Below are 23,429 nucleotides of genomic sequence, written 5' to 3'. Positions count from 1 at the left end.
ATCTCTGCACCGCTTGGCACAGCGCTGTGACGCACGTTAAGCACAGTTCCCTCCATGCACAGCGTTCCCGGCATCTCCTGCCAGCTCTGGGAATCAAAGCTGGTGTTTGACTGGAACGTGCTTTGTCTCGGCGTTTCTGACATTGCAGATTTTTTAAGGCTTGCTGCACTCCATGTTCTGGAGCAGCGTGAGATACTGCTGGGTAACCTTAATGCCGCGTTCACTGAGGTTTTTGTCACTGAGGGGAGGCTAACCCTGGGTATCAGATACTCTGAAGGACAAAGTCTGTTCTTTGGGGTCCACAGTGCAACATTTATGTGCATGCAATATTTTCTTGCTGCATCATGCTGGCCTTTTTTGATATCATTGCTGTTATTTGTAGGAATTTTTCCTGTTCAGATGCAGATGGATAGCTGGACATCTAGTATCCATGTTCAGAAGCCATGAATTCCAGAAAAGTAACCTCAGAAACACGGAGGGGGTTTCCTGCTACTAAAGCACGTTCCCAGCAGCCGTTGCGGATTCTCATTGTGGACGTCACGTCGCCTTCGTGGACCAACACCTCTTCGGTGCTCTCTGAAGCCCTGGAAAACACGCTCTGTTTGGCATGCAGTTTGGCAGGTCCCTGCCGCGTTCCCCTGCTGAGTCTCTACGTGGTGCAGAACCAGCAGGAGTGTCTGCTTCCCTTTATGGTACGTATGAAATTGTCTCTTGGGGTCTAACAAACATGAATGCAATAGATTGTTGCAGTTCAGTAAAGAAAGTTATCATTTACTACAAGTTTATAACTAAAAAAATGAACCATTCTCAAAGTTTTTTTTTTTTTTTTTTTTAAGTCTTCATGGAAGAAGTGAATTTTGTAAAAAGAGGGGGTGTCATGTCTTGGATATGTGAAGTTGCTCATGTGCATAAATTAGGCTTCGTGCTGTTCTCTTCTGTAACTTCAGCTGATCCTGTCATTCCATACTCTACTTTCTGTACTGCTTCTCTATCAAACTTATCAAATACAACTCTACAGCTGTAATAATTTGGATGGTGAAATGATCTGTATACCTGCTGATTGTACAAACATTTCCAGTTGGGGAGGGGTTCCGTGAATTTTAGGGGAAAGGATCAGAATTCAAAATATTTTTGACAAACTTGAGAAATGTCCTGAATACCTAGATCTAAGTCAATAAGAACAAGTACTTTACTTGTCTAGGGATACCTAGCAGCATAAATACAGATGGAGAATTACTGGCAGCTCTGCAATAAAAGTTTGGATTATAAAATATGATAAACTTTACAAGAATCTATGAAGCCAGACTATTAGAAATAGTCATACTGAGCACTCTCATTCATGCAATCTAGTATAGTATGGCATAAACCCTTCCATTTTATTTAGCAATGGTAAAAACTCTCTGGATTATTTTATCAAGTTTTCATATCTCAAGAAAGGTATAGACAAACCACGGGAAAAAAGAAAGGCCAACATCAGTGATCATAAATCTAGAAAATGTGATCTGTAAGAAGACTGTGGCAAATGGGGTTGTCTGTTCTGTAGTATAAGTTATAGATAATATGACAAGGATAACTAGGGGGTACCTATAGAAGATTGTCTGGAGAGATTGTGAAATCTCTCTGATTAGAGACTTTAAGAACAGATGCTTGTCTTGCTTCTTAGGATGAATTTACATATAATTCATCCTGACATGGGACTGCGGAGATAGACTAGGCAATCTTTTTCACAACTGGTTCCAGGCCTATTTTCTGTGATTCTGCGTTATGTCCAAGTTAGTTTGTAAGTGTTCTGGGCCAAACACTGTCTTTTATATTTGTTAGGTATGTCCTGATGCTGTTCCAAACTGTGCTGGCTGACCTCCGATCTCGTTTGGTAGTTGCGGCTCACTAGAGTGCAAGCGCGCTTCAGACACGATCCCCCCAACCGTCCCGTCATGAGACTCTTCCGCTCAAACTAGACTCTTGCTTATGTAAACAATAACTCCTCGTTCTGACAGTCATAGGTTTTTAAGGACAGAGGAACTCTCAGATCATTGTCTGGCTTCGTATTACAGGCTATTACATTTTACTAAAATACCCATATACCATTAAAGCACTTCCTCCAGAAAGACATCTAGTTTTGATCTGTGAATACTACAAGAATGAGAATAATTTCTTCCAGTAGTTAATCATGGTCACTGTGGAATTTGCACTTGGTTTCTAATTCACATTTATTAGCTTTAACTTCCAGGGATTTGTTCATATGATTCCTCTTTTGGCTCAATTAAAGAAACTGCTTATATCTCATATTTTCTTCCTCTAAAGGTAATCAAATCCTCTCTCAGTATTCTAGCTGATGAATGAAAGAGAACAAACCATAAGTCTGAATGTAAGACATTTTTACAGTCTCTTAATAACTTCTAAGTCCTTTTCTGTATTCACTCTTCCGTTTTTTCAAAGTTGATTCTATATATGGTCACTGGGATTGGATGCTGTTCCAATACCAGACTCAGAAATACTGTAAAGAGAGCTGAAAACAACCCCTCCTCCTTTTGACATGACTCGGGATCACATCAACTCTTTTGACATAACACTGTGATTTTGTGGCACTTGTCCAAGATGGCAATGCCTACACTCAAGCGCACGCAGTTCTCACCCCGAAGACTTGAGTCAGTTGTGCATAGCCTGTTGATAGGCGTAGTGCTCTAGTGTGAGCCCCTGCTCCCCTCCTCCTCAGCTTTGCTTGCGTTTTCTGCCTAGCGAACCATCTGTTTTAAACGTCTGCTTGTGTAACTAACGCTGTTTTTCAGAACTGTTCATTCTCTATTATGGACAGTAAATATAGTAGGATGGCTATCTTCTTTGGTGGACCTAATTTCACTAATAATAATGCAAGTATTTGGTCTTCTGCAGCTTCTGGTATCAAGAACAGCTTTATATCTCTGTCTGCTAAACATCTCTGTTCCTTTTCAACCTTCTGCATAATATCAGGACTCTCTTGTTTTTTCCTATAAATGTAGAATTCTAATTCAGATGTTGAGGGCTCTTGCTTCCTGCCAGCAGGATACTGAGTACCAGTGCTTCTCTAACATAAAACCATTTGGTTAATTGTTACTTCTAAACTGAAAACAGAATAGCCCCTTTCTCTTTGGGTCACTCAGCACCAGCTCTCTGCCTTCCTAGAGGATACTCTCCATCCTGGACCAGAAATGCATCGAATTTTGCAAGCTAGAACTCAAGCTTCTGGGCTGATTCCTTACCCCAGCACATAGTCTTCTTATAAAGTAGGACCAGCTGTTCTCCCAAGTTGTTAAGGGGTGACAACACCCCCCTACACCACATCCTTTAGACTGAACAGCAACTTACTCTTCAATAGTTTCCATTAGCGCCTGGAAAAATGAGGTGCTTTTACTCACAGTACTGAATAACTCTGGAAGGGGTTTTGAGAGGTTTTTGTAGCTAACTTCTACATCTTATATTGAGGAGTATCCAAGATTAGCCATGTATTTAATGGGCTCGCTTTAGTGTCAAAAAGTTTTAAGAACATTTTATTCACTCCCCTCGTCAGTGAGATCTCCAAAGCAGTTTCCTAGTCTAATGGTGACCTGCAGCCAGAAATAGTTAACCATTCCAGTTTGTGCTTAGAGGCTTAACTTATGTCCAGAGCACATTCCAGAGCTGAAATTGCAGCTCGTGTAGACTTGTTTAAGTTAATGTTTAAACTAGCTGTGTGGGTACAAGAAAAATACAACTGCTGGTTCTGGTTCCAAGGGCCAGGTATTTAACTGGATTTTAGGATGCTCTCCAGTGTGTACTGAGCCCTGTTCTGCCACTGCTAGGAGCAATACTTGACCTAAGACAGCTGATTTACATCTGTGTGAGCTGCAGCTGCCTCCTGGAATTTCAGGGAAGACAGCCACAGAAATTTGGGGGTTGACAGATGAATTTTGCTGTAGCAGTTTAAAGAGGCTCCTGGCTCCATCTCTTTGTTCTCTGCATTTACTGAAGGTTACTAATCTCACAGCAGAATTCACATAATGGGCCAGGCATCTGTCAGAGAGACATCTCTCTCTGTAGAGTATGGCAAGTACACAGTTTGGTGTCTTTCCTTAAAACTGCCACCTCCACCATTTTGAGGAGAGGTTTGAGACATCTCAAACACCTGGACCACCATGCTGTAAACTGTGACTGCTCAGGAGCTATTTAATGAGTCAGAGTTCTAAGCCTCTGAAGCAAATGAGGCATATGTTGCCTCTTCTGAGAAGAAGGTTATTTCTGGCAGTAATATCTCATATTGCTACAAACAGATTTGCTAGAGTTCATCAATAATCTTTCCTTTGGCCAGAATTTGCCAGTTTACTTGCTGGATATGTCTTGACTCAGGTCCTGTTGAAGCTCATGTGAGCTGACACCTCTGTATCGCTGGCTGAGATGTTCCAAACGTCTTTGGTTCCTGGCTGCTCCGTAGCGTTGTTCTGTCTATGCTCGGGGAAGATCATGGTTGGGCACTCCATAGTGCGTAGCCTTAACCAATACTGTGTGGAGAAACGGAGGATGGGAAGGGCCTGTCCAGCCTGGTTCATATGCAGACTGCCTTCTGTGGATTTAATGACCAATATGAAGTGATATCAAGTTCAAGAAACTGTTAAACAACATATAGGTTATAAGGGTTCAGCAGCCCTGGGCTGTAAGTAATGTGAATCACCATGGCAGGCAGTGAGAATATGTCCAGAAATCCTTTATCTGTGACCAGTACATGAGACTGACACACAGAGAATATGGGGTTAGTAATCTGTGCATTTATAATGTTCAACTAGCTCAAGTCAGACCAGCTGTCCTTGGGGCAATCATTGTACAGCGATAGCTGTTTACCTGAAATAATAAGAAATTTTTGACCCGTAAGGTCATAGCTATAGAATAAATTTTCCTTTCTAACACTTGCTCTAGTACCTCATCTTTGAAGCAAGAGGGTCCACAGAGGCTACACAGACCCTCCATCAATGTTTGGTCTTTTGATAATCATTACTGTGGTGAGTGTCCTAAAAGAGCAGTTATTTATGAGAACACAAATGCCGCAGTGAGTCAGACCATCAGTCCATCAGTGCAGCCCCCAAAGGAGAGGCTGTTCTGGGAAGTACACCAGCCTGATTGCTCTCTGCAGTTCATTCTCCTCATGCTCCCACCATTCCATAGCTGTTGTACTAGGGATGCTAGAGGGCACGTTCCTGGTTTATTCCCCTTGATGTCTGCTTATGGACCTGTTACCCATGAGTTTGTGTAACCCCTTTCTGAACCTGTTGATACAGTCTGCCTCCACGTTCTCCTGTGTGCAGGTTCTGGAAGTCCACAGCGCCCTGAGTAAAGGAGCATGGATGTGGGGTGGTGATGGGGGGCAGGGGGAATGGGCTGGGGATACCATACAGCCTAAAGACTCTTTCACTTCTGTCATTTCATCTATCAGGTTTTGCCTCGGTGTAAGGCACGGTCAGAGGAGTGAACTGTCCCTGGGCATGCAGGTCTACTACATTTTGGCTAGTGGCAGGCAATGTGTGGGCAGCTGGAAGCTTGAGGAATACTCATGTGTATTGTTACTACTATAACAATCAGCTATTTTTTAATGCATATCACTGTTCACTGCTTTATGTATAGTACAAAGCTCCCGGCCCCAGTCTTATCTCACTGCAGTGAATTCCAAAGCCTTGTTGCACATTATGGAAAAATACTTCTTACTTCTTTGACATTTCCAGTCTTTCAGTTTCATTGAATACTGTTTTGCAGCAAGTGAAGGAGAGCTTTGCACGAGTTCAAACCTGCATTTCAGAGCTCCGTTCACTACCTAGAGAAGGCTGTTTCCCACAGGGGGGAAATGGAGTGGTACAGGCAGTGCAGGATGGATTGCAGCAGTTCAAACAATACAGCAGACACACAGCAGCAGGAGGTTCGACAAATAGTTCAGTTGAGGTAAGAAAACGTTGGGGAGATAGTGAGGGCCGTCCACCAGACTTGCCACTTGTTGGCACATTAAGGTGGTAGTCTGTGTAGTATCTAGGTACCATGGAAGGGAGGAAGTAATTAACAAAATCAGCCCCCAAAAGAGGCCTGTATGGCAATCTGCTGAATGCTCATGGAAACATGTCACATTCAAGTTTGAGTTACTTATGGAGAGTGACTTACCTTACAGTACAGAAAAATGAATTTAATTTCCAGATATTTAAGACTGGATGGTTTTTAAGCTTTATTTTGATTACTTTCACAGAAGAAATGTATTGAAGGCAAAGACATTCACATTACTTTCTGGACATAATTTTTCTTTCAGCCTGCAGTTACATGCCGTGGTTATAGGCTCTGTATGGAACTTTCACTGATATCAATAGGACATGTGTGCAATGGTCCTCATTGTGCCTTAAAGTATGCCCACAGTTCATTAAAAGTGCATTTATACAGACAAAGGAAAAGCATTTCATTGTGAGACTAGTTGGTATAGTAGCAAAGGACAGGAAAAGCCTACAGAATGATCATTGTCCTGGCCCTGTCCTCCTTAAGTCGGTTTTCAGGGTAAAATGGAAATATGGTCAGTATTTGGAAAAACAGAGTGTTTGTTTATAGTAGCATTTTCCTTTCTCAGTGACAGCTTGGGAATTTCACAGGACTCCCATTCTGCAAATTCCAAAAGGGGTTCCTTACAATTCGTTGTTGCCAATGGCTGTCTGAAATAACTGGAAAGGCTAAAAAGACCATTGTAAGCTGTGTACAGCAGCCAGCCCCTGAAACTCAAGGAGCATGATGTCTCTTCTTGGCATGTGTCCCTACGTAGGGTATATGGAAGAAGGATAACCCCTCTGACACCTTTACAGCAGACACAAAAAGGACAGTGCAACCTGGTTGCTTTCCCCATGCCCCAGAAAATTCAGGGCAGAACTGTGCCTGCTGAAACCCAGTTCACTGTGATGCAACGGTGCTTTGTCCCCACTCCGTGCACTTTACAAGGCCTCGATTAAGGTGCAGCTGATAATGCATTAAGAGCACTCTCTCTCACTTCCCACTTCATTTTCTTATAGGAACAGTGTGCATAGATGCAACACTAATTCCTCCTCTTCTGACAATTTACTAACTTGTATTTGCTCTCGCATGCTTGGATTAGCCTGGGTAGCTGGGTGTCCTCCACTCTGGGATTAGTTTGATCACATACCACTTTGTTGATAATTCCAGTAGGTAACCAAATGTTCCTCTTTCTGGTAGCAGATAACAGTGAGTTCTCAGGGTTTGTTGCATTAGACTTGGCCCTGCAGACCTGCATGCTCAGTCCCGTCTAAAGAGGCCCTTAGAATAGAGTCAATAATAACCTCAAGGTTGGCTGTCATGCCTAGTCTGAGCTGCAGCCTGATCAACACTTGTATGATCAATACCAGCATACCCAAACCAGAGAATGATGTAGTATGTTTTTGTATTTAAAATCCGAACAACAAGCAGACAAAAACCCACTTTCAAACTTGCGTGAATTCTGACTTGGAAGATTTTTGAGGGAGGAGGAGAACTCTAAAACCCAGGAGATGTAGACGTTCTTCAGAAATTTCATGCAGCAAGGTGTACTTCAATTGCTGCAAAGAGGATCTCTGCCAGTGAATATCTCATACAGTATTACAGAACCCTTGCAGAGGGTCAGCTGAAGAAGTAGGAGCTCCCTGCTGCCCTTGTAAGCAGAGCTAGAAGCCCGTCACTGACAGCTGATCATGTAATCCCCTTCCCTTCATGACATTCAAACTGATGCCTGCACTGGAGACTTTGAATTTTCTTCTTTCCATACAACAGCAAATACCACAGGCATCAGTCACACTTGCCATCCCTGGCTTCCCCTCTGAGTTGCTCTCTGCTAACTATCTTTCATTCCCTTTTTTCACTGCCTTGCTTCACCTTCAGCTGTTTGTGACACAGGCATCAAATGTTTTTCAAGAATAAATGCCTTATGAAGCAGCAGATGATGGAAAAAAATAAATTAAGAATAGCTTTTTTGTGGCTTCACTAGTGGATACAATTTATAGTGGTGTTCCTATTTCATTTGAAAAATACCCAGAATAAAACTACAGAAAGAGCTTGAAGTAGGTGGAGATTTGAAGCATGCATTTGATTTTAGCACAACACAGGATAGAGGGTTGAGAACTTCCAAATGGCAATATATCATGTTGCCCATCTTGAGGGAAGCTTCAGCAGAAAGATTAGTTCTGTGCAGAATTTCAAGGACAAAAGACTTTTCCCCAAGCTAGCAATCTTTCCAGTTCTGCATGCTGCATAAATTTAACCTGTAAGTGAAATTCAGTCTGGTGATTGAATCAGTCTTTCACAGAACTAAATGGGATCTAAATAGTGCCGTGGTCTTTGTCTTTCTGATAAGGGTGAATAGCACCACCAAATCATTAAGGTGGTCAAAAAGGAGCAGAAGAGTGCCTAAAAATTCTCAAACCATTGTCGGGAAATGAGAGCTGGTGATCACTGTAACAGAGAAAGATATTTTACCTTACAAAGGACCATGTTTCTAAAAAATGGCAGCTTCCTACCTCAGATACTTCAGTAATTGAAGTTTTGTTTTCATTACAAGAACTTCTTTATGCAGAGTAAGTTGGATTTTTATTTCTATTCTTTCTTCTCAGAAGGCACTTGAATGTTTTTGCTCAGACATGGTGTTTCTGAAGAACAAGGACAAAAAATATATATCTTCTTGGGAGTGAGGCCTGGATAACTTACACTTCTTTGTAATAAGCCAGTTAAACTAGGCACTTTGCTAACTTCGGCTGTATCAGGAAGAGCATGTGTAGTGAATGAGTACTTACAGCTTCCACAGGCATTCGGCATTTATTCCTCTGTGAAGAGCAGAGCAATTCTGTTTTTATAATACTTCAAAGCACTAGAAAATATATTAGGAGAAGTATTCCTGCATTGGACTGTGAGGGATGGACAAGATAAAATAAGCCTCATTTTATTCAATTTTCAGGACTCTCTAATTCAGCCTGCTTTTCTATGGGCTGAGTGTTAAGTTCTACCAGTACAGTTTTTTCCTTCTGTTTCAAAAGTTTAATGCCTTAGTTGTTTAAGTGCCCTCATAAATCAGTTGATTCCAGTATTTTGCAGTTAAAATTTAACCTACGACTTATCTGAAGTGTCTGTTATTCATCAGCATTTAATGTTTTATGTGTTGTTTTGGTGCATCCATACCCGATTGCCGAGCTGGCGTATCTCGGCAGCCCTGAGCGCCGGCCTTCTCTCTCGGAGTGTGAAGGGCTGAGACAACAGCTCGGCAAAGCTGCCTCTGCCTCCGCTCTGCCGCGAAATAGCCTCCTGCCAAGTCAAAGCAGCCTTTGGCCTGCCCAGCTGGGCCCACCAGACCTGTGGCCTGTCACCACCAGGGGAGTGGATTTAGGCCTAGATTATGTGAAATTCCCAGCATTGTTAGGGAAAACGCTGTCAAACCAAGTGTTTGAGGAGCAGCAGAATAAGCCGAGGGTTACGTTCACTCTGTGACTGCACTGAAATTGTCCTCTGTCATCTCCCACAGCAGTTCCCGTAGAAGTTCGCAAAAAGAAAGTACAAAATTACTGTTCTCTTTGGACAAATCTAATCATAAGGATTTTCTCTGTAACTGTGCTAATGTAGGTGGGGTGAAGCGACAATATAAATTTGCCTCTCATCCACTGCAGAAACAAAAACTGATCTTTCTGGAGATGCTTTTAGGTGGCAAGCCGTTCTGTAAGTCATCTTTCCTTTTCTGCAGTGATCATCTCCTGTCCTGTTACCTCGCCGCTGTCTCCATTTGTCTCTCCGCTGTAACCGTGAGGTATTCCTGACAGGAATCACTGTTATTCCACCAACTGTTAGCTGTCATTCAGCCACACTGACTGCTGCGAGTCGGGTCAGCTCCCTCCGATTCTGCAGTATTTCCGTCCAAACTCTTCCGCTTTCCCACGTAAAGCCTGCCTGCCTGTTTGCTGCCTGCCACTGAAGGTTGAGAGAAGGGAAGGCCACTTGTGCAGACCTGTGTCTGTTCCCACTCCCTCCCCTGCTCCCCGTGCAAAAGCATGCCATTAATTTCCCAAGGAACCAAGCTACTATCCCGATACCTAAACACACCTCACTTCTTTATTCTGTTATGTAATGGCACTGCTGTTTTGTAAATAGCTTGTGAAAGCCGTCACGTAAAGAAGGCCAAAACAAGAGTGGACAACATGCCCAGTGGGAATTTGCTTCACTTTTGTTGCTGCTATGTTTATACTATTCTGTGCAATCATCAGAAGGTACAGACAAGTTCTTGCTCTGGGCCCCCGAAAGTATTCGTGGAGTATTTTTCTGTGGCATTGCAAACCTGAAAGCCTTTTTATTGCATGCAAGCAAGTGACATGTGAACCTATAATATTATGCTAGTTGCCAGTTATATGTGCTACACTCCTGCAATCAGCTGACTTGCAAGAACTAATTCAGGATTAAGTGGAATGACTTCTATAGCACAGACACAGCACAAGAAGGAATGGCTGCAGAGCTAGTGTCAGAGACAAGTGGTGGCAGTGATTTTTGAGAATACCTGTTCCTTCTCTAACAAGCATAATCCTTGATTTATCACCAAGAAGGCTATAATCCAAGGCAGAGATAGAGAAGTAGTGCATGAGAGATGGATAGGCAAAGAAAAGACAGGTCAGGATTACAGAAGAGGTTGGCGACACGGATGAGAAAGAAATAGCAAAGAATCAGACTCATTCAGGTTGGATGGGACCTCAGGAGATCACCTAGTCCAAACTTCTGCTCAAAGCAGAGCCACCTGCGAGATCAGAGCACTTTGCTCAAGGCTTTGTCCACTCAAGTACTGAAAGGCCCTGAGGATGGACATGCCACCACCTTTCTTTGTCCCTGCTGCAGTGCCTGATTGTCCTTGTGGGGAGAAGTTTTTTCCATATGTCAAGTTGGAACCCCCAGTGTTTTAGTTTATGACCACCATCTCCTGCTGTGCACATGTGTAAAGAACTTGGCTTTATCTCCTCAATAACCTCCTCATAGGTACTGGAAGGCTGCTATTAGGTCACCTGGAAGCCTTCTCTTCTCCAGGCTGGACAAGCCCAGCTCCCTCAGCCTTTCCCTCTGGGGAAAGTGCTCCAGCCCCCTGACCATCTTGGTGGCCCTCTGCTGAACTTGCTCTAGTTTGTTAACATCTTTCTCGTATTGGGGAACCCCAAACCGGACACGGTATGTAGATGTGGTCTAACAGGTGCTAGTAGTGGGGGAATAATCTCTTCCCTCAGTCTGCTCGCTATGCTGCTGTTCATACTGCCTAGGATGCTGATGGCCTTGTTTGCTGCCAGGGCGCAGTAAACAGTGGAGGAGTAAATAAGTGGGAACAAATCAGATCGCTGCTTGTGAAATACTGCATCAGAGGGAAGACGCTTAGCAGGGATAGTGTGCAGAGTTGGGTCGGTGGAGAAAAGGCAGCCAGAGAGGGGCCAGACCTGCCACTGAGATACACTGGCTCATCTCAGTGGAGGAAATGATCAGTTCTCTGTGTAAAGCCTCTTCTTCTAGAATGAGTGACTTTTTTTGCTTTTGCTGTTAAGCTTCTAAAACAACACAAGTTAAACCAGAGAAAGGTTTCCGCGTAGTTCCCTCCACATGGAAAAGACTGCTCTGGAGCTGCGCGCGCAGGAGCACGCAGCCGTGGTGCTTCCCAGGCTGCGCCAGCCCTCGGCCGGCCGCGCTGCAGGCAAGAGCTGGAGGGCTGCAGCGCCAGGGAGCATGGTGCACAAAGTCAAGAGCGGCACTTGCTGCTGCCCAGCGGTAAAAGGCAGGGAGGAGTTGATCTGACAGGACTACAAACAACAGTAGGATAAAAAATTCAGTATGTCAGAGGCCGGTGATGCAGTACACTTATGTGTGAATTCTTACCAGAAATGTGAGCTCTTAAGGAGGTGTTACAATTTAAACAGAAGTGCAATTTCTTTAGGGTGAGATGTGGATGGCCAATATTTATGGCACATGAGCACCGTTGGCACCTTGCTTGTGCAAATCAGAAGCAGTCTTCAGGAAATGGCCATTTTCATAACAGTTAAATTACAAAGAGGCAAAAATATTCCTAACTGACTGTAGGCATAGGAGTAAGATTTTTGTTACAGCCCATAATCTGTTAAAACCCCAATGTTTATTAAAGTATTGAAAATGCTTACTCTTGAGATCCTGACTTCAGAGGGGCAACAACAGCAGCACCAGTGAAGCTGAGCCTCAGCAGCAGCTGCAGGACAGGCGACATCATGGTCAATCTACAATAGGATAAAAGCATCTTTCAAGTTACCTGTAGCCCATATTTTCCCATATGGTAATTTCCTAGTTTTCCAGATTGGGAAGTATAATGGCATTAAAGGACTATATCAGGGAACTGGGGCAATACGAAGGGATGTCGTAGTAGCTAGCTCAGTTTTTGTATATGGCAAACTTTCTTCTGGTCCCTGGACCATCATGGACTAGTGTCATTGGGGTTGTTAAGAAGACAAATGAGAGGTCATAGGCTACAGGTGTAATATAGCCATGGTTTTGATGAAATGAAGATGTATCAGTGTAGCAAATGCTCTGTCTATAGCTCTGCAAAAGATAATAGTATCTTTTAGATGGTTCAGCCCTCTGCGCCTCAAGAACAGTCCTTGCTAGACATTTTTTGTCAGTTCCCAAAAGAAGACCACAATCCCTTCTTTATTTCTAATACCTCACAGTTAAACACTAAGGATATGTCCCTGTACCCTCTGTGCTTGCATAACACTAGCCTAGAGTCTGGTAGCTGCTGGAGGAGGCGAGTGTAGCCCTAATTTCCTCTGGGAAGTCCTGCTTTTATACTCAACTTTTTTATAGCAAGGACATACCTGTCTGCTGCAAGAATGAAGAAGACCCTATTCCCAAGTGGACAAACTCATCAGACAGTTTCTGCTCCCTGCCACAAAGGAAAGAAGGAGCCTTTGAGGACCCTGGCAGTGCAGTCGCTAAACCCTACCTGCCTGTCTCTGTGAGACGGCAGAGCAAGAAGGTGCCCCAGCAGGAGCCTAGGAAACCACAAAGTGCTGTGAGAAATGCAACCAGTTCCTAGAGGTCAGGCAACAGCTTGAGCCTTTCTGCTGCTTTGCAGCATCTGCAGACACCTGACTAGCAAACAGCATCTCTCAGCGGGAGAGCAGCTGCTTCTAGAAAGCACATCGTGGCTGCCACTTCCAAACATTCAAGTTACAAATCATACTCCAAATCTTTATATTGGCTGGTGATTAACAGTAAACCATGGCTTACAGTAGTGATCAAAAATAAAAAGGAGTTATTTTCATTTGTCTTTTATAATACTGAGCCTTGAGTGAAAAGCAGCCTTACCTTTTCTAGTTCTCCTCCTCAGCCAAGAATGGAAGACAAAATCAATGAATTAAAGTCTTACAATCATTGGATTGCAGAGCTACTAAAAATAAATTAAAAAAAAAGACAGAGGCAAAGGACTTAGACTTGAATCACAAGAACTAGCAGCACACCCACTTTGATAACATATAATAGGTTATAGCAGTACCAAATTTATTGACACTGAGCCAGTGTAATTGGTCCCACTACTCCCACAATGATCATTATGTTTGCTATATATACTTGCTTATTTGTTCCACTTGCTCAAGCAGCAGTCCCAGTCTTTCCTGTGCCAAATACAGCCCCAAATGGCATTAAGTCAAACAGGATGCTAAGTGCTCTCTAGTCTAAATCCCAACATCTTGTTGCAGCAGTGACTCACAGGCTCTTTGTGTCACGCCCTGAACCAGGTCCTGTTCCATCTTCTTCCAGCAGTGGCGCAAAAGCTGTTGGCCTTCCTATACTGAGCCTCTGCATCCATTTTATGTTTGCTTAAATAAAGCCAAAGCTTAAAGAATGCCTTTAAATCTGCTTCTGAATAAATGAGATATTTTAGAGATCCTCTCTCCTCCCTCCACTGTGGTACCTGTGCTATTCAGATAGACAGTAGCCAGGCATCATTTCCAGCAAATTAGGTTAGAGGCAGCTCTTGCACTCACTTTGTGATATCTATTTCAGATTACAATTTTGACTAGCCAATCAGGCAAAGAAATGGTGAAGCAGCTGGAAAAGAAGTTAAAAGATGTAGATCTTGTGAGTCTGCGAAGACTACAAATCGTTGAGGTGTTGAAGAGAGACTTCCTGGAGCCTGAGGGTGCGGAGCAGAGTATGCCAGCAGAAGAGCCCGGCAGCGATGGTGAGTACAAAAGGGACATGACTTCTGACAGCAAGACAACCACTAGTTCTCACTTTGGTCTGATGTCTGCCACTTTGCTTGGTGCCATTTAGTGTCACTCACGCAAGTGGGGACTATTGTACCTGGAGGAATAGCAAGAGGTTTGTACCACAGCACCGCTCTGGGGCTTTATCACTTCTGGAAAGAGTTAGCACGTAGACTTGGTTCTTCTGGAGTTTCAGCATTTGAGGTTGCCTAGGGACTTGCTGCATTACTGCATGTCTTGGTATTACCCAAAGTAGTAACTAGGCGCCTTGAATTCGTGTGCAGTACAGCTTTATTGAGGGATTAGAGAGAAGAAATGCACAGAACTTAAGGGGGAAGCACACATGCAGACACACATACCCTCATATTGCTGAACGCTGTCCTGGACAATTGACTGACTGATCTTCTTGGTGCAGGCAGAGGGAGCCAGGATGCTTGAAACAAACAGGCAGGGAGAAGCAGGCAGGCCGCTTAAAATTTCAGTGTTCGCACAGAGATAAAATCCCACCTCCCAGCTCAAGATCTTGTCCTGTCCAGGCCACATCAAGTACTTATCCTGTTGACTGGCTTCTTTTTTTTTTTCCCCCTTGCTTAGCTACTTCTTCTTTTATCTATGCTTAGAATACTTTTTCTCAGCTCATAAGCTTGTACTGCTTCAGTAACCAGTAATTGCCCATCAATGAGTTCTTTATAACCCTGAAACCTCTATTTTTCAATCCAGGTCTCCCTTTTGAAGGTCTTTGCTGTTATCCCAAACTTAAGCTCACCATCAGCAAGAGACACCTGGTACCAAGCTCTGATTCACAGAGCAAGTTCTCACAAGTTGGTCATGAGCTTATTAAGCTCTAGTCCCGATGCCTTGCAAAGTTAGCATAAGGCCTGTTACTAGTAATGGCAATATTGTTTTTCTGAGTCACTAGAAGGGCAGGGTGATAAGTCCTTACATCATCCTCCTGCCATTCCCCGTCTTGTTTACTACACAGTCTAGTTTCTGCGGCAGGTGAGAGGGAGTCCTTCAGAGAGCAGCCTCCATGACTACCTAATCCTATTAGGCCCAACACAGGACTTTTTGTTGTGCATTTAGTGAAGCAAGGGTTCAGCTGAAAAAGTGGTAGTGAGTCTCAAAAGGGATGATATTGGACACTCGCCTCCTGCAGCTGTGCTCGTTGCAGAGGATTCAGTATGCTGAGAGCCCAGCTGAGCCGGTTAAAAATTCAGAACAATGACCAGAGAAGTGTCCTGTTCCTGAAGGATGCCAAGCAGTTCATTTAGCTGACAGTACTGTTACCCTGGGGCAGAGCTCAGCCCAGCACCTAGGAGCACCCCGTTATGGGTTCTGTTAGTTGGCGGGGAGCATTTGCTCCCTCTATCAGGAAAAGACCAAGCCACATAGTTTCTCAAATAGCATTTCATCTCTGGGAAAAGCGAAACAGCATTTTTATTGACAGTCTAGCCCTAAAGCCTCTGGTTATGAGCCTCTAAGCCATAAAGATGACTCCTTGGTTACAGATCTGCTTGCCACCAGCCAGCAGATGTCTGTTTTTCTGTACCAGAGAAAGTGTCAGACCCCAGAAATAGACTCCTATTCCATGGTGTGTGGGAAACAAGTGTATCAGGCAAGAGTGACAAGAGGTCACAGTGATACTCAGAGCTCTGACACACAGGACAGATGTTCAACCCATGGTGGTTCACAGACCTGCCATGACATAACCCTGGCCTGACAATCTGCTCTCACAAACCAAAGCGCTCTGCTGAGGTCCTGTAAACAGGTTGGCTGTACAACAGACAGGGACACTGCCACCAGATTTTGGATCAAAGATCCCTCTACAAGACAAAAACAAAAAATAGCAGCACTGCATGAGATCAAAGATCCACCTGGCCCAGCGCATTGTTTGTGCAAGCATAGAGGTGACCAGTGGTCTTAAGAAGACCTATAAGAACAGGCCAAGAAATAGTGACACCTTTTCTACGAGACTCTCAGATTCTGGAATTCCCTGGCTTAGGAACCTTCTGAGCTGGGGATTCATCTTTCTTATTGAGCTAAATAGCTCCCCATGGATTTTTCTTCCATTAGTTTGTTTAGTGGTTGTTTGAACACACTTTTGAGCATACTTTTAATACCCACAGCATTCTTGTGATAGTACATTCTGCATTTGTATTTGTATTGCATCCAAAAAATCATCTCTCTTTTTAAATCTTCTCCCTGAGAATTTAATTTTGTGCCCTCTCCATCTCAGATTGAGATGTGAATAACAGTTGCCAATTTATTTTTTCTGTTATTTCTTTTTTATATAGCTCTTTACAGCTCTACCATAGAGCTCAAAGATCTTCAAGTTTTATGAATCTGATTAGCCTGAAAATGATTTAATATATTTTTAATAGCTTCAGTAAATTGCTCTCAAAATGTCTCTATGGCTATAATATTAGATTGCTAGAGTTTATGCTCTTTTCATGGTTGGCCCTAGCATCTACTTTTTGATATTTACGGTTAATATCTTTACAGTTAATGACGTCCATGTGTACCAATGAGAGTGGAAATATGTTCAGCCTGGGCTTCTTGAGAAGTCTTTGTATCACTGTAAGTTCTGTTGCATTCTGCAGTTTCAGTTCCTGGATCCTGTGCCCAATTTGTAAGGGTCGGTTAGCTGTGTCCTTTTAGCCAAACTTCCTCAAGGTTCTTTCATCTCACTGTCCCAAATTTCCAAAAGAGATGGTTTAAATTTGGTTCCCAAATGAGGAAGCTCTGCTGTCCTTTATACCTTTTGATGACACCACACATCATTGATTTTCTAAACATTCCCAGTATTACTTGCAAAACAGTCTTCCTGTCAGGCAGGAGGGTCCGTACGAGCCAACTGCTATTGGCACCTTTCCCCTTTCTCTTGTGCGGATGTTTCTCGGATAAGATGGGGCTAAGTGTCTCAATACCTGGCGTCTCACGTTCATTCCATTAATCCTTATATGTTCTTCCCAAAACCCTGATCAAAATCCCACGTTCCAGCCTTCACCAGAACCTTCCTTTAAAATGTACTTAAGATTAAGGAGTTGTTTCTCTTCTGACTTAACATCCGTGACTCCTGATTTCAAAAGGGAGAACAGGAAAGTGTTGTTTTCTTAGCTTCAACTGCATTTCTTCAGTACAGCCACCATCTGTAACGACTAAGCTGGATCTTGGTAAGGTAGACTGGAATGGTTTGTTCAATATTTCTTCTGTCTTTCCCAGTTAATTTGGCTGCATTAATCTTTTCCTTTTAACAGGCTGCCTGTAGTATTTCTTTTAGTGGAGAGTTCTCTTGGCCATTACCTAACTGGAGTAAAGGATTTTTTGGTCTTGTCTTTTAACTAGTTACAGATTTCAAGAGTATGACAATTTCATTTCCTTCATAACACAGAGGTACAGTTTTATTAAATTTCTGGATCAAGCCCGCAGTTTTTGGAAGATCAAGAACCTTTAGCAAGACATCTAGTTTTAATGTAAAGAAATAAGCTGGAGAACTCTGTTATAGATCAGCAACAGCCACCCATTAGCACTGGTGCCAAGTTTGGAAGCCAAAGAAATTTGGACCAGCTCTAGCAAAGAAGAGCTACAGCTCTTGATTATTGCTATACAATTATTTGCTTCACATTATAAAGGACACAAGTTTTGTTACTTGCAGAGTCCTTGAAAGGAAGTAACAAGTACTCATGTATAACATTAGGGCAGTCAGGCAGCTCTTTTGCATGCAACAGTAGCACTGAGTTTTATTCTTACCAAACCTGAAAAACAAGCTGGTCATTTCTTTCAGTATGTGTGGTTATCCTATTTAAGGGACATGAAAGTGAAATTTTAAGCACAGTTTGCAAAAACATTACCGCTGAGGTGAAATCATACATGTATTTAAACCAAGCCATATTAATTTAGTGACCTTCAAAATGGCACGGTCTAAAAGTATTAGGAAAATGGGAAGAAAAGAAGAAACTCATTGCAAATCTCACCTAATGGAGGTGAGATTTCCAAGACTGGCTGATGATCAAACATGGGTCACTGAATAGGAAGCAAAGCTTTGCCTTTAGTATGTTCTAAAAGCACAGAATACTTCTTTTAAATGCCATTTGGAAAAGCCTAATGTAAACTTACCTTCAAAATGAAAGAAGTAATGTGGCAAACAACTACATGAACTGAAAACATTTACTAGACCATCTGCTTCACTAAAGAAGTTTGCAACAGCTAACAAAATTGTTTCAGCAAGTCTAGCAAGCGACTGTATATTGCTTGAGAACTACTATCACAGTGTGATGTGGCAAAAACAATGCTTTCTGGCATTTAGTCATTATTTGAAGACATTGATAACAAAACTGAGATTATTGGACATATATATGTACATATGAAAGCCATGCAACAGGAACACAGTTAAATTAAGAATTAAGGAGCTGGGGATGACATTTATAAATCAATTAGAAGATCATTGGGATAAATGAAAGTTTGTTTGTTTGTTTTAGATAAAAGGATTTTTGGAAGCTCTGAGACTTGGTTAACAATTATGGCTTCGTATTTAGGGGATACAAAAATGAAAGACATTGCAAAACTTTCCAGGAACAGCTACAATTGTAATTTCATGCACAGTATAAACCACTGTCATGGAAAGAAACAGTCCTAAATCCCTTCCCTTTGGCTCATTCCTCCTTCAAAACTGCTTCTCTTTTGCTAGAGAAAGCGCTTGTAATGCTGCTTGGTGATCACTATCAGGGAACTGGTCGGGATTCAAACTACCCTGGCAAAAGAAAAAAAAATTACAGAGGCTGTTTTCACTTAGCCTGCAAAGCCTGCAGACCTCTGCTGCAGGGTATCAATGGCATCTGTTTCCTTCTTTAAAGAAATCCTGCAGATTTTCATACCATTTATACAAGTAGAAAAACCTATCCTGAGATATAATCATTGTGATTAAATACTTAGCTCTCCTCCCCTTCCTGCCCCAACCATCTCAGGAGTTCTGGAAGTGAAGTTTAAGGGAACAAGACAAACTCTAATTAATGAGCATGAAGAAGAAATAGTACTTATTTGTGCAGTTGTTGCATATCCCTGTGCAGCAGTCAGCTTTGGTGAATGCTGGATAGACAGAAACAGCCCTTTAAAATACATATCTCATCTAGGCTGGAAGTTTCCATGTATGCAAGAAAAAACACTTAAAGGTTTGATTATGCTGCTGAATATCGTGTTCAAGACAGATAATTGCACTGGGGAAGGTACAGGGAGCAAGGGGGAAGTTCAACCATTGCAGGGGTAACAGCTGTGACTTTGGTTCAGGTTGTCTGTGACACACATCACTGTATTATTTTGCCAGATAAAATGTGCTTGGATACCATGGTTTCATGATGCCCTGATGGGCAAGTCAGTGAGGAACTGGCGTTTTCTTGCTGAAGTCCTTTGTGGAATATATGGTATAACCCTGCTTCCTTCTGCTGGACTTTCTGTGGGACTGTAGGATCTTCAAGGCACAAATCATCTTGTTGTTTTGCTTATACTGCACCTAGTGCAGTGAGATCTTAATCCACTGCAAGGGTTCCTGCTGGATATATAATAAGTAATAACAGTCAGCAATGAACGTGGTCTGTGTTATTTTATTATCACATAGTACTAGACCACAAATTGCTTCTTCCAGAGCCTAGAAGATGTGGAGATGCAAAATCTGTATCCTGAATAAGCGCCTGATTTAGGAGCTTTTGCTCTCACACAGTAAATTTCCTCTCTCTTTTACCATAGCAGGAAAAGAAGAGCAACACACAGTAACAATTTCTTATGGCACTGAAAGAAGGAAGGCAGGATCAGAATATCCCCTCTCATAGGCTCATTTCCAGGTTAATGCAGCTAGAAAAGACTCCACTGTTTTGAGGGAGGTCCTGCAGTTAGCTAGTCTTATAATGGCTTTGAACATGCTAAGGAACAGCCTGTCCTGGGTGAAAAACGTTTGCTGTTTTATTCACAAGATCAACATTCTTGGGAGAGTGAATTTCTAGGCAAATAAAGACCATGTGGAAGGATTGCTTTTTCAACTGCAAAGCAGATTCTGTGGGACAGAGACTAAACCTGCCGTGTTTCTTTAATCATAAAACATCAGGGCTTGACAGACTTCAGACTGGAGTAAAACTCATGATACAATACAGGTCCTGTAAAGAGACTGATAAATACGGTATTTGTGGAGGGAATAGTGTGTTAGAGTAATTGATACGATGCAGTGGGCTAACCTCTAATCGATAAGAACACCAGAATTATCATTATGGCTTTCTCACCCCCTTTATGAACACTTAAAACATCTGGGCTTTGCCAAAAACGCTTGCTAATAGGTGTTAATATTTGTGCGACTGCAAGGCAGGCAAGAGAGGGTTGGATACCAGCGGAGAGAGACACTCAAAGTTTGTGATGGGTTAACCAGGATAGATCTAATAAATGACTTGCACTCCAGGCTGCACAGGAGCTGCGAGGAGGGGTCGCCGGCAGGAGGCTGCTGGATGCACAAGTCGGACGCATGGGCTGGATGCCGAGGTGGGACTCCCCCTGCGTGTCCCAAGGGGCCCCCTTTTATCTACTAGAACTATTTCCTTATCTTAGCTGTGCCAACCTTGAGACGCTGCTGTCCGGGAAGTCGGGAAGCAGCTAGATGTTGTTGACAAAAGGGAATATGCATGCCTGGCCCTGATGGGAATTTGGTCAGTGCGTAGTTTGACACGCTGGGCCTGCTACCACCTACTCTGCTGGTCACTGACTCCTCGCCAGATCTTCTGCAGGTGTTCTCACTACAGTTTGTATGCCAGATAGATGCTGGACCTATCCATCTGTGTTTTTTTTTTTTTTGGGGGGGGGGGGAATGCAAGCACTGAAACTAAAGCACTGATACATTTTTAATGAACATGATCCATCTTCTGCAAGTCCCAGAAAACCTTTCTCTATATGTGCTCTGCAGATGGTTGACCAATAAATGGCTCTGCATGCTTACTCTTCAAGGATTTCAAGAGTCATCACACAGCAAGCATCAGCATCTCTATCCTTTCTTCCTACGAATGAACAGCAATGAATTTATTTTTACAATTGCCATGTATTATATCAATTTAAGATACATAGGTGGCTACATATCTAGCAGAGAAGAGAAAATCAAAGAATAGGAAAATATTTACTGAAAAAAGAACTAAATCATTATTTACCAGGCCCAAATGCTGTCATTGCCCTTGTCACCTGTATACACACTATTTGTCAGACTAAATTATAGGCATTACCTTGTGCTTTGTCTTTTGAACAGCTGATGACACCTTCAGTGCATAGCCCAGAGGAAGACTAAGACTAACGAACATAGGGAGTTCATCACTGTGGAGTTCAGGCTCTCCCGGTCTGCATTCTGCAAGGGGATGAGAACAAAGACCATAGTGTCAGGGCAAGCGACTGGCAGCAGTAATAGCTCTGTTCATGCGAACAGTCTCCAGAGAAAAGCTGTGAATTCCCTTCCTGCAGGGTATCCTCCAGCATTGCTACATGCAGGAGGAGCTCATGTTCCCATAAGCATCAGAGAAGACTGGGGGGAGGCATGATAACTGTCATAAGGTACATTAAAAGAGCTGCAACCAAAAAGAAGAGAATAATCTGATAACTACAGATTTGGGTAGAACGAAACCAAAAAGGAATTAAATGTCCTTATAGCCAAAGATATTCAGACTGGACATTAAGAAGGAAAGGCTTTCAGTAGTAAGGAAACTATGAGGCGCCTGTTAGGGATAGCTAGGTAGGAGCTGATTTTGCTTTGTGGCAGAGCCACAACCTGCTTGGTCCCCTTCCAGCCTTGAGGAAGGCACTGAGAAGACAACTGGAAAGTAAAAGTCCTGCTCTGATGGCCATACTGCAAAAAGTATGTCTGCAAGTTGCAGAGCATTTGAAGAATTACAGTCTTTATTTTAGTCTTAGATATTTGCTGCAGAGAGAGACATTAATGAGTTTAACTGTTTTTTTTTTTCTTTTAATGTAGGGGAGGATGCATAGTGTCATTTTTGCAGTCTATATATACTAAGACAGAAAAAAAGAATTTCTCATTGTAAATGGATATAGCACTGTAATTTAGTCCTCAGCCAGCTTGATAAACACATTTGAAAAAGTGCTCTTTCTGCTATGTATTCATCTGCTCTGAATACTTGTTTCACATCTTATTTATACCATGACCCTATTAATGCTGGCAGGCTGTTTGCTGCTGCCAGGTTTGCAAAGGGACGTATTACATGTTTTATGCCTTTTGCAAATTGTTCATCAAATTCTATTTTTTTCACCTTTGTCTATTATGTCTTTTTAAATTTTATTTGCTAGACTTTATGATAGGTTCTCACTTGGACATACCTTTGGGTTATTATTTTGGGGTGTTTTGGGTTTGGGGTTCTTTTTGGAAGGCTTTCATCTTGTTTATGATTGCCCTAACTCTGGCTGTCCAGCCAGACTGGCATCCATTTGTCCATTCCTAAATATTGTTGTTGGAACATATATATTTGCTCTGTACCTCCAACATGGTGGCTACATGTCCTTCCAAACATTTTTGGCTTCGCCTTTTAATTTCTTTTGAGCAAGTCTCCTAACTTTATTCATTTCCCTTGTTTGGAACTGAAATGTAACTGTGGTGGATAGCTTGGGCTGTTGTTGCAAGGATGTTGAACTCAGAGATTACGGTTACCAAGCAGCTGATCTTCAGTGTGTGTTGGTCAGATCCAGGTCGAGTTTTGCTTCTGCTCTTGTCAGGTCTGTGACTAGAGTCTCCTTTAAACAGGCATTGAGGGTGTTTAGCAATTTCGTTGTGGGGCCATGCTGCAAAGTAGCGTTTATCATCTATGTTAGTATGTTAGTTAGTAGTAGTAAAGTAGTTAGTTTGGTATTACAAAGTTTCCCATTAGTACAGTATTTTGGTTTTGCAGTCTCTCTGATTTCTCATAGTATCATGCATCTGGTGTCCCTTGCTTGGGGCGGCAGGGGAGAAAATGGTTTAAAATTGCTGAGAAAAGTCTTTAGGGCCAGTGCTGTGATGAGCACAGCGAAGGATGGTTTGTTTGCATCGAGCACCACTGGTCCTCTGCAGACAAAAGTAGCCAGTGCACCTGCCCCACTGCTGAGAAGGGTGATGGTTTGGCCTGTGGGGCGGCTCCGAGGAGGCTGGCATCAAAAAGTCCTGTGTTGTGA

The 23,429-nt window shown here is 42.7% G+C and overlaps 1 protein-coding gene across 3 annotated transcripts in view; it reads left to right on the top strand.

Moving 5' to 3' along the window:
• The window catches only part of M1AP (meiosis 1 associated protein), a 40,354-nt gene that overhangs the window by 9,509 nt on the left and 7,416 nt on the right, over positions 1–23,429 (top strand). For all 3 annotated transcript variants that reach the window (XM_013946151.2, XM_013946149.2, XM_013946150.2), the window contains exons 2-3: positions 383–692; positions 14,050–14,227. In XM_013946151.2, the coding sequence (XP_013801605.1) occupies positions 444–692; positions 14,050–14,227 (427 nt within the window). In that variant the 5' untranslated portion in view covers positions 383–443. The remainder of the gene's footprint in view (positions 1–382; positions 693–14,049; positions 14,228–23,429) is intronic.

The sequence above is a fragment of the Apteryx mantelli genome, chromosome 5 (assembly GCF_036417845.1).
Source record: "Apteryx mantelli isolate bAptMan1 chromosome 5, bAptMan1.hap1, whole genome shotgun sequence".
Taxonomy (NCBI): Eukaryota; Metazoa; Chordata; class Aves; order Apterygiformes; family Apterygidae; genus Apteryx; species Apteryx mantelli.
This window is presented reverse-complemented; position numbering and strand designations above follow the sequence as displayed.